We start from the raw sequence: 15,597 nt of genomic DNA, 5'->3' as shown, positions 1-15,597 counted from the left end.
AGCTGCTTTGAGACAATGTTCATTTTTAAAAGCGCTATACAAATAAAAAAGAATTGAATTGAAACTTCACACATGAATCACATTTGTATTGTGAGTAGTGACAATATGACCAGAATGACCACTGTATGCGCATTGTGTTGTGCCAATAAATCTGCTTTGCCCCCGTGGGACGCTAACCTTGATGGCCGGCTGAATTTGCTTAACATAAACAAATAGGTTCCTGGTTTAACAGGTACTTAGCCGAAAGGGGTTATGTGTTACCTCATAAATCGCACTCATACTCATTCCACCTTTTGCTAAATATTTGTGCCTAATTGTGTTTTTTTTATTATTATTATTAATTATGCATTCCCGATCATATTATAGTCGCTAAAGAAATTTGTGATGGTAAACAAAATATTAAGTAAATAAATAACAAACCTTTTCTTTTTGATATCAACAATAAATTCACTTGGTTTTGATGTTCTATTGATATATACTGGTTGTGGTATAATTATGGTTTAAATTTGTTTTAATTAAACCAAATGTCTGTGCTTTTGTTTCATTAGGTATAGTCTTCACTCTTTAGAGATGCAACCCTCTCCTCGAACTGCACCTCCTGGAGCGTGTGGTACACCACCACCACCACCACCTACCTCTGGTGGTTCAAATGCTTTCAGAAGAAATCGACCACACAAGCATGGCGCATTGGCCCCCAATGCAGCATCAACTCCTCCTCCTCCACAGCCACTGACTGACCCTTTTGCCTTTGGTAGGCAAGGCTCACCATCTACAAGAGTAAGCAGCCAGACTCCGCCTCTACACAGTAGTCCTCTTCCTATGCAAGCTACTCTCGCAGCAGGTTTTAACCAGACTGGTCCACCTCTAGGCCCACTATCAGGAGCACAAGTACCAATAGCTGGTCCAGTACATACCTTTTCCAACCCTCATCCTGGTCCTTCGGGACATCCATTAGCCCCTAACCCAGGTTCCACAGAACCTGGCTATTTCAGCTCCCAAGAACCGATGCCATACATTGCCCAGTTGCCTAACTCTGTCCCTCCTTTCAGTACTAGTACAATGCATGCTCCCCCTGCAGCTTTGACTGTACCAGTTCAAAGTACGCCTCTGTTTCCTACACTGCCTGCTACATCCCATTCTGGGCCTGATCATGGTAGTCGTCCTCCTTCCGTTCAAAATTACTTTCAGCCAACCAGTGATACACCACAGTCTTTTCATCCACATATTCAGGCACAGGGTCTTCCATCTGTCCCCTTGCCCCATCCTGGCCCTTTTCAGTCACACACTCAGAATCATAGTCAGTCAGCCATAAATATGGGTGAGCCAGCCATTTCCCAGCAACAAAACTCTCACTTTTCCACCCAGGGTTATTTCAGTCAGACCGGTGGTGTCCCAGAGCCATGGTTTAATCAGGTTCCACAGGACCCCATGCAGCGTTCCGGCCCTGTTCCACATAATGTTCCTTTTACTGACCCTGGAACACTGTCTATGTTCTTTCATGGAAATGATGTAGAAAATGTAGAGACTCTTTCTGGAGAGGGCCATGTCAATGGAGTCTCACACCCTCCACAAAGCAGGGAAGTAAATGAAATGCTTAATCCCTCTTTAAATGAAACTGTGAATGTCAAAATGACTGCTGGCCCATGCGACTCAGTTGAGAATCTGGAATGTGTTCCAAATCAGGAAGTTTTACCTAATGAACCACCATCAACTCCTGCATATGAGGCAGGGCCTAACTTAGAAACACCTGACTCTGCATCTCGTCCTGCACGATCTGCAAGTGTCTCATCCAGCTATAGCAATGTCAGTCACAGTAGTGGTCATGCCCCCCACAGTAGCAGTCACCCTCCTCGACGACATCAGGGAGTTGTTGGGACGTTTATCCAACAAGAAAGCCCCCGGCCTCCTGATGCACCAGCATCCCACCCTTCTGCTGGTGGTTACTTTGAACAGATTGATTCCGCTCCTGCTCCAGAGCTAAGTCCTACTTTCCCCACACCCAGCCCTCCAAAGCCAGTTGGGGTGTTCCAGGCTAGTGCTAACTCTTCCTTTGAGCCTGTGCGATCCCACGTAGTAGGAGTTAGACCTGCTGAAGTTGATCGTGCTAGAATGGTAATGGAAAAAAGATCTGATATATTACCTGGCAACTTGGAGCAGCCCCCAGACAATATGGAGACTATCTACTTTCCCGGAGGACAAGATCGCAGGCCTTCGTCTCGAGCTCAGGGGTCACGAAGACCCAGTGATAGTCCTGCTACAACCCTCTGGGCTCAAAGTGATGCAGCTAGTCTTGGTGCAAATATACTTTTGGCACCTGCAGCACCTCCTCTTGCTACAACTACAGCTTCATCATGTCAACAAACTACTGAGATTATTCAGCCACCAGAAGATGTGCCTCTGGATCTTCAGCCTCCTAGGGCACTTCCACAGCCTCCCTCTGAGAACCTTGAGAACCCACCTGATTCAGCCACTCAGGCAAGTTTGGGCTATGCCTCTTTGTTAGTGTCCACACCTCCCACAGAGGCTTTAAACCAGTCTGTTTTGATTGCCACACCTTCAAATTATGCTGTGATTTCTCCTCAATTGCCTGTCCAATCAACCAATCAAATGAGTCCTAAGGAAACAAATATGCCTGTTCAGCCACCCTCTCAAGCCCAAGTGGCCAGCCAATTGCCACAGGGTTCCTACTCAGCCAATCACCCGCCTCCTCTTTTCTCTCAAACACCAATCAGCTTTCATTCACCTTTAAGCCAGAGTTCGACACGAGAAGTCCAAGATGCGCAAATTCCTCTCCAACCGGCCCAGCCTACTACTTTGAAGGCCCAGTCACCGAAAAATGACTGCGAATCGCTTCCACCTTCCAAATCACAAATTCCTTCATGTGCTTCTGCCATCAATCAGAATCATCGCTCAAATTATGAACTGCTTGATTTTTCTATGCACCAAACACAGAGCACAAATCAGGCCCCTTTTTCAGCTCCTGTTCCTGCCCCTGCCCCTGCTCCAGTAAATAATGCAGCTGGCTTTTACTTGCAGGTCACCAAAGATTCACAGCAAGGGGCACGAGTGCAAAGTGAGCCTCCACTTCAGCCACCAACCTCGAATCCCCCTAGAGCTCCTAGTAATCAATCTAGTAATGGCCCCTCTGGTCCCTCTAATCCAACTCATCCAGCTTCACAATATTATCCTGCCCCACACGCTACACCTGTTTCTCAAGCCACATCATCCTCCACATATCTTCCACAATCTGGCGATTCTGTTAATACACATGACCCCCAGCGTCCCCCATCTTCACTTGGGAGTCAGCATGGCTTTGGTGTGCCACCTCCCATGCCTCCTGCACCTGGATTTAGCAGCTACTACCCAGAGTACCAAGATGGAAGACATCCTTTCCCACCTCCAGACCCAAGGGTTCAGAACTACTACCAGGTATGTTTTTATTAAAATAAGTGATGGCATTTATGATGATTTAATGGTTAACCAACAAATAATAAACTGATAACTAAGATTTTAAAAGAACACAATTTGAGCTCTGAATCTGTAGTTTTTATTAGTTGCACTCTATTTGGGCTTTTCAGTTTCCACCCACAAAGAAAAAAAAAACAATACACAAAGCAAACCGCCACATATTTTTGAACTGCGGAAACAGGCAGAGCATAACATACTCAGAGGAAAGCACCGGCTGTTTTTATACCTACCATACCACTTTTAGATAAAAAAAAAAACACTAGTTGGTGCTCAGTAAACCATGTCCACATTAGGTACAATAAAACTATTGTAGTCCTGTATTACAATTCACTTGAAGGCACTGAGGTGTGATGTGGGTAAGGCTGACACAGGTTTCATGGCGTGGGTAGTTTTAAGCGGTTAGGGTTAGCAGTGTCATTTTTTAGGTGTAATCAATGCAATGCAGATCCCATGCATATAGTGGTATGTGCTTGATGATAGCTTTCCTAAAATTGCAGACTATTCCTAAAATAAGAAATATCCCAATATATCGCCTTGCTTCCACTATCGCAAAATAACAACCCCAATTCCCTGTATCGTGATATGTATTGTATCACCAGATTTTTGCAAATACACTGCCCTAAACACGATTGATTCTTCTTACAGGATGACGCGTATAGAAGAGGAGATCCACCGTATGGCCGGTACAATGGACCAAACCCTGGTTATCGGGAGGCAGACCGACAGCCAGAGAGGCCAAGTTCTAGGACCAGTCAGTACTCTGACCGACCCAACTCCAGGTAAGGGGTCATTGTGAGGGGTCAGCCTTATTCTTTTTTATTTACTTTTTATTTTTTGTTGGTTTTTTTTTGTTTAAAGATACAATAATGTTACAGTGCAGTCTTAGGGATGGTGGCTCAGATGAACTGTTTAGTTAATAGTAATGTAGAATTGGCTTTGTCTTGACAAGTGAATTTTGTTTGATTGGTCTGACATGATGTGCCTGAGGCACTTTTTTCTAACAGTAAATGCAAAAATGAAATGTATTTGTTTATGCAAATAGATCTTCGTTCTTGGGGGAGAAAAAAAACTTAGTTGTGTTTAACATTTTCTTCTCTTCTCCCCCTCACCTCAGGCAGGGGTATGCAGAAGATTACCCCAGGTCTAATCGCAGTGCCTATGAAGAATACTATGCAAATTACTATAAGTTCATGGGTGAGTACATTGGTAAACCGTTCTATAGTTTCTGTTTTTTTTTCTGTAAAAAATGTATGCCAAAACAAAGTCTGCTGTTTTTTGTTTTGTAGATCAGAACAGGTGGTATGACCCCAATGCTATGTATGACCCCCGATATCGAGGCTACTATGATCAGACTTATGGTTGGTATAATTATGACCCTGAAGCCTACGGGAGAGCTGACCCCTACTTTAGCCAACAGTATTCCAACAGGTATACATGCATGCTATTTCTTTTTCCTCTCTGCTTCTTGACTAAGTCATCAGTTGTATGAGTGTATATAATCTGTTGGTATTAGTATACTGTGAAACTGCATTAAATCACATACAGGTTATTAATTGTACACTTCCCTTCTTTCTTTCTTTCTTTCTTTCTTTCTTTCTTTCTTTCTTTCTATCTATCTATCTATCTATCTATCTATCTATCTATCTATCTATCTATCTATCTATCTATCTATCTATCTATCTATCTATCTATCTATCTATCTATCTATCTATCTATCTATCTATCTATCTATCTATCTATCTATCTATCGAGATCATAAATGTGAGAACCCATGCCAACATTACATTTAATATAATGGTTGGTATAACTTCAGTACAACAAAGTTGAGAAGCTTCAATGTAGTCTTGAATCATCTGTATGATAAAGTGCTCAAAGGAATGTCTAATAAAATCCAGCAACACATTTTGCATGTGGAAATGTAGTTTTATAACCGTGTACTCAGTTCAGTGGTAACCATTCTCAGGCGTGAAGGCTATGATGACCCATGGCGTTACTATCCTGGCTACGATGCAAGTTTCGATGATGACTGTCGTCGTCGGGACACATACGGAGATGAGTTGGAGCGGCGGTCTGTCCACAGCGAGAGATCGACACACAGCCGCCGCAGCAGCTTCAGCTCTCGCTCACAGCAGGTCTCTCTCTTTTTTCTCTCTCTCTCTCATTGTGTGTGCATGTGTGTATTTATATACAATGGGGCAAAAAAAGTTATTTAGTCAGCCACCAATTGTGCAAGTCCTCCCACTTAAAAAGATGAGAGAGGCCTGTAAGTTTCATCATAGGTACACTTCAACTATAAGAGACAAAATGAGAAGAAAAAATAAGCAAAAATCCCAGAACTACACAGGGGGACCTAGTGAATGGCCTGCAGAGAGCTGGGACCAAAGTAACAAAGGCAACCATCAGTAACACACTATGCCGCCAGGGACTCAAATCCTGCAGTGTCAGACGTGTCCCCCGGCTTAAGCCAGTACATGTCCGAGCATTAGGATGATCCAGAAGAGGATTGGGATATGATCAGATGAAACCAAAATAGAACTTCTTGGTAAAAACTCAAATTGTCGTATTCTGAGGAGAAAGAATGCTGAATTTGCACCCAAAGGACACGATACCTACTGTGAAGCATGGTGGTGGAAACATCATGCTTTGGGGCTGTTTTTCTGCAAAGGGACCAGGACGACTGATCCGTGTAAAGGAAAGAATGAAGGGGGCCATTTATTGTGAGATTTTGAGTAAAAACCTCCTTTCATCAGCAAGGGCATTGAAGATGAAACGTGGCTGGGTCTTTCAGCATGACAATGATCCCAAACACACCGCCCGGGCAACGAAGGAGTGGCTTTGTAAGAAGCATTTTAAAGTCCTGGAGTGGCCTAGCCAGTCTCCAGATCTCAACCCCATAGAAAATCGTTGGAGGGAAATTAAAATCTGTGTTGCCCAGCGACAGCCCCAAAACATCACTGCTCTAGAGGAGATCTGCATGGAGGAATAGGCCAAACTACCAGCAACAGCTTGTAAAAACCTTGTGGAGACTTACAGAAAACGTTTGATCTTTGTCATTGCTAACAAAGGGTATATAACAAAGTATTGAGATGAACTTTTGTTATTGACCAAATACTTATTTTCAACCATAATTTGCAAATAAACTGTGATTTTCTGGATTTTTTTTTTCTGATTTTGTCTCTCATAGTTGTATCTATGATAAAAATTACAGGCCTCTCTCATCTTTTTAAGTGGGAGAACTTGCACAATTGGTGGCTGACTAAATACTTTTTTTGCACGATGTCGAATGGCCACTGGTCAATGACGACTGCTTTGTTGTTGTGGTGTTTTATGGCGGTTTGGCAGACCAATTAAAAGGTGCATTACCGCCACCTACTGATCTGGAGTGTGGAGCGAACACAGTAAGGTGAAATTAAAAAATAAATAAACTAAATTCTATCTATCGTTCCTGTATTTTTTAGGTATTTAAATGACGGCTGCTGCTTGGTGTTCTGGCCTTTTATACTCTTGATGGAGGACGGTGCACTGTGATATCATAGGTATCCTCCATCAAGAGTATTAAACACTCCAGATCAGTAGGTGGCGGTAATGCACCTTTTCATTGGTCTGCCAAACCGCCATAAAACACCACAACAACAAAGCAGTCGTCAATGACCAGTGGCAATTCGACATCGTGCAAAAAAAGTATTTAGTCAGCCACCAATTGTGCAAGTTCTCCCACTTAAAAAGATGAGAGAGGCCTGAAATTTTCATCATAGGTACAACTATGATAGAGGATACCTATGATATCACAGTGCACCGTCCTCCATCAGGAATATAAAATGCCAGAACACCAAGCAGCAGTCGTCATTGACCAGTGGCCATTCGACATCGTGCAACCTGTCACTCAGCACTGACCATTCACGCAACCTACTGAACAGCAACTAACAGAAGATAGCAAGAATCACCTCATATATACGATCTATTTTATACCCAGTAAAGTTGAGTGTTCTGAATCCTGTACCGTGTTTTTACTGACGCACTGGGGCGAGTACAATCCCCTGATCAGCGCACACCAGATAGTGAAAATCCTTATATGGTCCTTCGAGCTAGAGAGGAAAACTTCCTAACATTCGGTCCTTCGAGCCGGATAGAAAAAACTTCCTTACATTGGTCCTTCCTAACTTCCTAACATTGGTTGTCGCTATTCATTTTTGCTAGCTCATTATGACCTTTATGAGAGTTTTGCATAACTGGAACTTTAACAATTTTAGTTGAATACCCTTTTATTAGTAATAACCAATAGGTTTGGTTTTGTAAAATCTACAAACAAAATGACATTTTAATAGGTAGAATTCAACTCTTAAAGGTAATTAAAAGAAATGTTTTCGCATTCTCTGAAATGTTGCATCGTGAGTATTCATAAGCCATGCGTGCAGACAAACAGCGGTGTTCTGGATTCTGGAGGCTATGTTGATTGACCGTAAAACCTCAGTACATAGAAACAGAAAATCTTAGACAAAATGTGCCCTGGCTAATTTAGCATACACAAAGCATGCTAACAATGTCAACAATACTGCACTGCTTTTCTTTTCTTTTTTCTCTCTAACGTCTCTCTCGCTGTATGCAGAGTCAGGTGTACAGGAGTCAGCCGGATCTTGTTGCTGCGAGTTATGAAGCAACAGCGACCACAATGCCTGCAGATTATTCCTATTCTCAGTTTCCAGAGCAGACAGACACCCTGAATTACAGCCAGTATAATGCTGAGAACTCCACATGGGCTGCCCCTGAACAAGGTAACAACATTTTGTCTAAACTACTGGTGGAAAAAAAAAACATGTTGGCTTTCTTACTTAGTGTTTTGAGAAAACCAAAAGCAATATGAGTAAATCAGCTCACTACTTGTAAATGTGTGCAGACTGGAGAGGTATAGGAGTTTGCATTACACGGTATCATTTAGAATAGCAACCATTTTTTGGGTTGGGGGGTGGGGGTCTCATGCACACAGAGGTGGGAAGTAACGACCTACAAATACCTACTGTACTTAAGTAGATTTTTCTGTTATCCGTATTTTACTCCACTATTTGTCTTTTTACTTTCACTCATTACATTTTTACGCAAATATCTGTACTTTCTACTACTTACATTTTCAAAACCGGCTCGTTACTTTAGTACTTTAGTACATTGCACCGTTTTCAGCACATCAACCTGTTTCTTGTAATTTCCTGGCTCTCACGCACCACAGATGTAGACTAGTTTATGAAGCTCAAAATGAGCACGGCAGAAGGCTACAAGAAGTCTGGGGGTAACATGGATGAGGGAGAGAGGGAGTCAGCGATCCACATGACTGAGAGGCTGTCAAAATGTACGCGTTAAAAACGTGTTAACGCTAATTTTTTTTAACGGCATTCGTTTGATCAAAACGCGCATTTAAGTTTAACAATTTTGAAAAAAAATATAAATACATATAAAAGAGGTGAAATTAAACTATTCAGAACAACACGATTGTTCAGGACGTCATTTTTTACTCAGATATTTATAAAAAAAAAGAAAAAACTAAAATTAAGTTTTAATCAGTAAATTTGTTTTACTGATGCGGCAAGTCTTAAATCAACCCCCCAAATTTGCCATGATGCACACATTTAACCACCTGGGGTTTGTTTTGTGGCATTTTTTTTTTTCCCCCTCATAACCCCGAAACGAACTGAAATTACTTTTAACTTTTTTTTTTGATCGTACAAATAAGAGCAACACATCATTGAATCTGTAAAGGGTCTACTTTTATTTGTATACACTCATAGACACACAAATAAAACCGTAATCTAAATAACCAAATCTGTATGAAAGTTAGAAAAAGTACAATTTCACCCGTCCGTGTGGAAACATAGCAAAGGTTCCGTTTGGTGTCCTGGTGATTTTACAAGAATTTTGTCTTCATGCTCTATATTGGGTATGGTTTTACTAATAATAAACATACATTTGCATAAAGCATCCATATTTGTCCATTCCCATATTGATTAGAGTATTTAAACTTGAAAAGTATTAATTTAAGGTGCATTTAAAACAGATGAACATGTATGATTAAGTTTCTTGTAATGTTGAGTTAACTCATGACAAGCATGCCATTAATCGTGATTAAATATTTAAATCGATTGACAGCCCTAATAATATGAAGTAACGTCAGGTTACCAGCGTGACACTAAAACAGGTAGTAGTAATGGCTACTGTTTATTTAAGTACTGTACATGTCAGAGCCCAAACTACTTTACTTTAACTTGAGTAAAAAAGTATAGACAGAACTTTTACCCGAGTCTTTTAAAACATGAGTATCTGTGCTTCTACTTAAGTGAAGGATGTGTGTACATTTGCTACCTCTGCATGCACATAATTAAAGACAGTAATGTGCATATTATATTACTATAATATATAATTTAATTCTAAATGTTACATAAATTAAAAAAATGTATATATAACAACTCACTATAATGCAGAATCAGTGGTAGCTTATTTTATCCATGCATAGAAATAAACTGAGACAAGTGTGGAAAAATTTGCAGGTGGAACCCCGGGGTAGAGTAAATATGCACTGTATGTAAATTATATCAGGATTATCAACACATCAAATAGATTTGCACACACAGAATAGGAGAGACACTTCTTACTGTGTGAAGCATTTCACTGCATGTCGTACCCTGTATGTATGTGTATGTGACAAATAAAAATTTGATTTGATCTGTCTTATTTTCCTGCTGTCTCTATTTATCTTTCAAGCTCCTCCAAGGCCACTGACTCCGGAGAAGTACGCGGCTCCTCACTGTTGTGCTCGCTTTGGGCCAGCAGGTCAGCTGATCTTTGTTCAGCCCAACCTGCCCTCGGCCGGGCAGCCTGCCCTTGTTGAGATTCATAGCATAGAGGTGATGTTTTTTTTAATGAAACTAATGAAATGTTTTCATTCAATATTTGATCATATTTTCAGCTTTTAATTGGATCTTAATATTCAACCATGAAATGTGTGCTTGTGCTTCTTTTTTATTTTCGGATAATTGTTTCAGACCATGATGCAGGATTTTCCAGAGCAGGCAGAGTTACGTGCCTTCCCAGGGCCACTTGTCAAGTAAGCCTGATTGAATGTTTTGTAAGCTGCACACACTTGTATCAGTCGAACAAGGCACATATTTTTTACTCCTTGAATTCTCATCTTTGTGTGTTTGTCTGTGCGCGTATGTATGAATGACAGGGAGGAAACCCATAAAGTGGACGTTATAAAGTTTGCCCAGAATAAAGCTCAGGAGTGCCTGCGCAACGATGACCTCATTGACAAAGACTCCGCCTTCCTCATCTGGGAATTCATCGTACTGCTGTGTCGACAAAATGGGGTATGTGCCCGTGTGTTTCTGTGCATACGTCTTCCGTGCCCAAGTCTGTCTTGTTTTCTTTTTGCGCTAGGTTTGTTCATTATTATCAGAGTGCACATAAAAAAAAAAAAACACAAACTACAAAATAATTGTTTACCAAATGTTAAACAATAATTAACACCCCTTCTGTTTCTCTCTCTCTCTCTCTCTCTCTCTCATAACCCAGACGGTAGTTGGCACGGACATAGCTGATCTCTTGCTGAAGGAACATCGTTCTGTGTGGTTGCCGGGCAAATCACCCAACGAGGCAAACCTGATTGACTTCAACAATGAGGCACTGGAGCGGGCAGAGGAGGAGGGGACAGGGCCACTCTCACTTTTATCGGACACCTTCATGGGCGTGGCAGAAAATGTTGGCAAAGAGACTGAACGCTTCCGAGAGCTGCTGCTCTTTGGGCGGAAAAAGGTAGGATAAATACACACACATACACACATGACACAAGCTATGATATAATAGCAGCTAATTTGGGATCACTATTCTGTTCACTGTTTCAACATTGTGGGGTTTTTTTGGGGGGATTTTTATGTTTATATGTCATGAAAGCATGACAAAAAAATTTACATATCAGCAATTCATTTTAATGGGTAAAATTTATTTGAATTGATTAAATTTAATAAAAAAAAATTATTCCTCATACTACCAATGTTGGACTTTAATGTATTCCTATTTATTTTATTTTCAACCTAGCTATCAATAATTATATGAATAATATTGAGAAAAATAAAAGACGTGTTTAAAATGAAACAAAAAGTAACACTCCAAATAAATAAAAAGTTACATCCAAAAGGCACCTTAAATAAACAGCATGTGGTGTCAGTGATCTGCCTCTTAAGGCCGCTCTCGTACTGTATAACTCAACCCGGAAAAACTATCTGTATGGATTGTTGCCAATAGCAAGTAGTTCCAGCAAACTTTGGTGCTGATTAATCATCAGAACATATAAATCGGTCGACCTCTAATTGTATCATTAGTATTCACAGACTATGATATTACCCCAGGCTATCTCAATGCATTATGTACACACGCACATACTCATTCGTACCTTGGAGAAATTTTAAAAAGTCGTTTTTTGCTACTCCTATGTTTTTGGGTGGTGGAGAAAATTATATCGCTTAAAAGAAGTTTTTTGCTTTTTTGCACACAAAAACATCAACTTGAAACAGGGGCCATGGATGTATAATTAGGCCATACTACCTGGTTCACCAAAGTACAGCTTTTTATTTTATTCAAAATATTTTTTAGTACAATTCACAAGCAGAAGGTTATTACAGTAAAGCATCATACTTTTAACCACTCATACAGACACTGACCAGGTTATATGTTGCCTTTAGGATGCTCTTGAGGCCGCTATGAAAAACGGGCTTTGGGGCCACGCCCTGCTCTTGGCCAGTAAAATGGACAACCGAACACATGCACGAGTCATGACCAGGTAATGCACAAAAAACAAGGGGTTTCATTGTCTTTTCTGCATTGATATAAACAATTGAAAAAGATGTAATACTATGTGTTTTTGCGTCCGTCAGGTTTGCCAACAGTCTTCCCATTAACGATCCACTGCAGACGGTCTACCAGCTCATGTCAGGCAGGATGCCTGCTTCTGCCTCGGTAAGAATGGGGATGACTTTGTATGCAAGTAAGGGGTGTTACAGTACACATAATCGGACCGAAATATTTACAGGGCTTGCAATCTTTTCTATGTGCGGAACATAGTTAAATTATGTTAGAATTCCCTGAGGAGCTTATTAAGTTTGTTTAGTCTCCAAGCGAATTTTTTTTTTTATTAGTATTATTATTAGACTTAAAAACATACACAACAATGCCAGGGGTATAAAACAAAAACTAGAGTAGGTGCAGTGTCACTGTGGCTACTCGCTCTGTACCAAAAATAAAATTGGTTTTGCGCATGCATGAAAACGCTAAAGAATCTATTGAACTAGCATTAGCCATAGCTAGCGCTATGGTAAGCGTTGGTTTAGCATTTCATGTCCAGATTCAAGAATTTCTCTTAAAAGGAGAAAATCCTGAAAATTTCACATATCGAGGGAGTGAATGAAAGAAGGCTGGAAGGAATGAAGACATTTGTTAACGTATGCTGAAACAAGTAGAACAATTAAGAATATTAAGTGTAAAAAACACACATCTGTATTACCCAAATGGGGTCTAACAAACGTAAACTCTTGAATTTTTCCATTTCAGTTTTTACATTTTATATAATCAATTTAATTTGTCGATTTAATTATTACTTAATTTAATCAATATAATAAGTGTATTGCATTCATTTGATTTATATATATGTATATTCAAAATATTAATGTATATATTATTTAACCAAGCCAGCATTCGAAATTGTTTTAAAAAAAAAAAAGTAAACTGTTGTTTTGAAATGTGAATAATAATAAACTGCGTTAATAAACAAACGACAAGCAATTTTATGTTTTGCGAACCGTGAATTCTGTGTATCATTACACCCCTAATGCAAGTTAGGGATGCAGTGTGTGACTGATTAAGTGTGTGTGTCCGTTGTGCTTGACACAAAAGTGATAGAGCAATTTCTAAATCACAGTACAGAGTGACAAATTCATAATTTATTTATTTTGAGTCCTGTTTTAGAGGTCAAACTCATGTTCGGCTGTTGAATATAGAAATTATTGTATTTATCTTTATATCTGTCAGACCGATTACGTTAAAATGCATATTTAACACTCATTCTCCTTGGCAGTGTTGTGGGGATGAGAAGTGGGGCGACTGGCGTCCTCACTTAGCCATGGTTCTTTCCAACCTTACACATGCACTCGACTTGGACACACGCACCATCTCGACCATGGGAGACACGCTCGGTAAACACACACAATTCACACCCAAAGTGTTTATTTATAACCTTTTATTAAGTAAAGTAATTCTAATGTTGAAATTATGCATGTTTAAAATATTTGTGTGTGTGTTACAGCTTCTAAAGGTCTGCTTGATGCTGCACATTTCTGTTACTTAATGGCTCAAGTGGGTTTGGGGGTCTTTACCAAGAAGAGCACCAAGATAGTCCTCATTGGCTCCAACCACAGGTACATATACAGAGTGCTGGTTATTAATCTATAAAGTATTTTGCTGGGGGGGGGATTTGTTTTGTGTTTTTATAAAATTATTTATTTCTAATATCAAGATAAAATAAATTACTACAATAATTTGTTTGCAGCATTTTACTGAACTAATTTGACAGTATCAGTCCTAGGGGAAATTTTTATTTGATTACATTTTTGTAAGTACTTTGATATAGTTCAATATATGCTATAATGTATAACATTTCAGGATTACCAGTTGTTAACTGTTTTGTTTGTGTATGAGAAGCAAAATCATTACATTTTGAACTCGTTTATTCGAGTGCCTCATTCAAGTTGTCTGCTGTTGCATTTCTGTAAATCTTTACACATTACACTTTAAAACAATGCAGCTGTTTAGTGAATATTGCTCCCAAAAAGTACTTGTATCTCTCTTTGTGTTTCAGTCTTCCGTTTGCAAAGTTTTGTTCTACAGAAGCTATCCAGAGGACAGAAGCGTATGAGTATGCACAGTCACTCGGTTCACAGCCTCTTTCACTGCCAAATTATCAAGTTAGTACCTTAAACACACCCACGTACATGCACCATACTTGGAGTGTAAAAATGAACAATGTAAGTACATAAGATCGACACTGCCTAATGTTTTAAATGATGACGCAAATGATTCTCAGGCAACTAAAATGTCCCTGTTGTTCAGACTAATGGGCAGAAGCGATACTTATTGTTTTTTTGGGGTTTTTTTAATCCTGTGTGGATTTCATTGTAAAACAGAGTCATACATTTGCAACATCTTGCAGGTGTACAAGTTCATCTACGCATGTCGTCTGGCAGAGGCGGGCCTTTGTGCTCAGGCATTTCACTACTGTGAGGTCATTTCCCGAGCACTTCTAACCTTGCCTACATACCATTCACCTGTTTTCATCAGTCAGATTATACAGGTCTGTACGTTTCTATGTGCTTCATTTCTATGCTACTGTCTACATTAGACTTATAGAGCTTTTTAACATACCTTCTGTCTGTGTGGGTATTTTAATTTTTGTATTTTTTCCCCCACAGATGTCTGAGCGATTAAGGTTTTTTGACCCCCAGCTGAAGGAGAAGCCAGAGCAAGAGCTCTTCCAGGAGCCTGAATGGCTACTGCATTTAAGAACACTCAGTAGCCAGATCAAGGTGAGACAAGTGGAAAATGTTCAGTCACATGCACAGAACAATAAGTACACAGGGCACTTACACATTACAATATCTAAAAAGATGATGCACATGGCTGTGCAGTTGCATGGTAGCAGCTTAGAACTTGAAAATAAAAAATGACAGAGTACAAACTACTTAGAGTAAAAGACTTGGTGAGACGAAGAGACTTGGTGTCATTTTATGAACTGAAATGCAGTGTTACACAATCTGACTGGCACTTACACTATTCACCTGTTTCCTGGATTTGCTGCTGTAAAAATGATGGGTATTATTTTTTTGTACCCATTATTTTACATTTGTTTGAGTGGTTTGTTTTTTTAGGCGGGAATATGTTAAAAACGTCATTCAAAATCTCACCTATAACCAGACGAAGATTAATTTGTGTCTTAAAGAACAGTGCTATATTGTGTATACCTAAAGATATATTGGACTGCACTTGCGAGAGTGCAGGACATGCCTGTTTTTCCCTGTTTTTACTTTTATAGAAGAAATA

General features: G+C 39.8%; 1 protein-coding gene across 4 annotated transcripts in view; it reads left to right on the top strand.

The window, feature by feature from the left end:
* Positions 1-15,597, top strand: part of sec16a (SEC16 homolog A, endoplasmic reticulum export factor) — a 33,633-nt gene that overhangs the window by 5,534 nt on the left and 12,502 nt on the right. For 3 of the 4 annotated variants that reach the window (XM_046867547.1, XM_046867546.1, XM_046867545.1), the window contains exons 2-18: positions 549-3,429; positions 4,114-4,247; positions 4,583-4,662; positions 4,755-4,896; positions 5,432-5,600; positions 8,075-8,240; positions 10,216-10,358; positions 10,497-10,558; positions 10,682-10,820; positions 11,026-11,265; positions 12,192-12,289; positions 12,384-12,465; positions 13,580-13,697; positions 13,808-13,919; positions 14,360-14,465; positions 14,711-14,851; positions 14,970-15,083. In XM_046867547.1, coding sequence (XP_046723503.1) covers positions 571-3,429; positions 4,114-4,247; positions 4,583-4,662; positions 4,755-4,896; positions 5,432-5,600; positions 8,075-8,240; positions 10,216-10,358; positions 10,497-10,558; positions 10,682-10,820; positions 11,026-11,265; positions 12,192-12,289; positions 12,384-12,465; positions 13,580-13,697; positions 13,808-13,919; positions 14,360-14,465; positions 14,711-14,851; positions 14,970-15,083 — 4,905 coding nt within the window. In that variant the 5' untranslated portion in view covers positions 549-570. The remainder of the gene's footprint in view (positions 1-548; positions 3,430-4,113; positions 4,248-4,582; positions 4,663-4,754; positions 4,897-5,431; positions 5,601-8,074; positions 8,241-10,215; positions 10,359-10,496; positions 10,559-10,681; positions 10,821-11,025; positions 11,266-12,191; positions 12,290-12,383; positions 12,466-13,579; positions 13,698-13,807; positions 13,920-14,359; positions 14,466-14,710; positions 14,852-14,969; positions 15,084-15,597) is intronic. The other variant, XM_046867548.1, reaches the window with a different exon arrangement.

Source organism: Silurus meridionalis, chromosome 15 (assembly GCF_014805685.1).
Source record: "Silurus meridionalis isolate SWU-2019-XX chromosome 15, ASM1480568v1, whole genome shotgun sequence".
NCBI classification, from domain to species: domain Eukaryota; kingdom Metazoa; phylum Chordata; class Actinopteri; order Siluriformes; family Siluridae; genus Silurus; species Silurus meridionalis.
The sequence above is the reverse complement of the archived record's forward strand: the minus strand, read 5'-3'. Positions and strand labels throughout refer to the sequence as shown.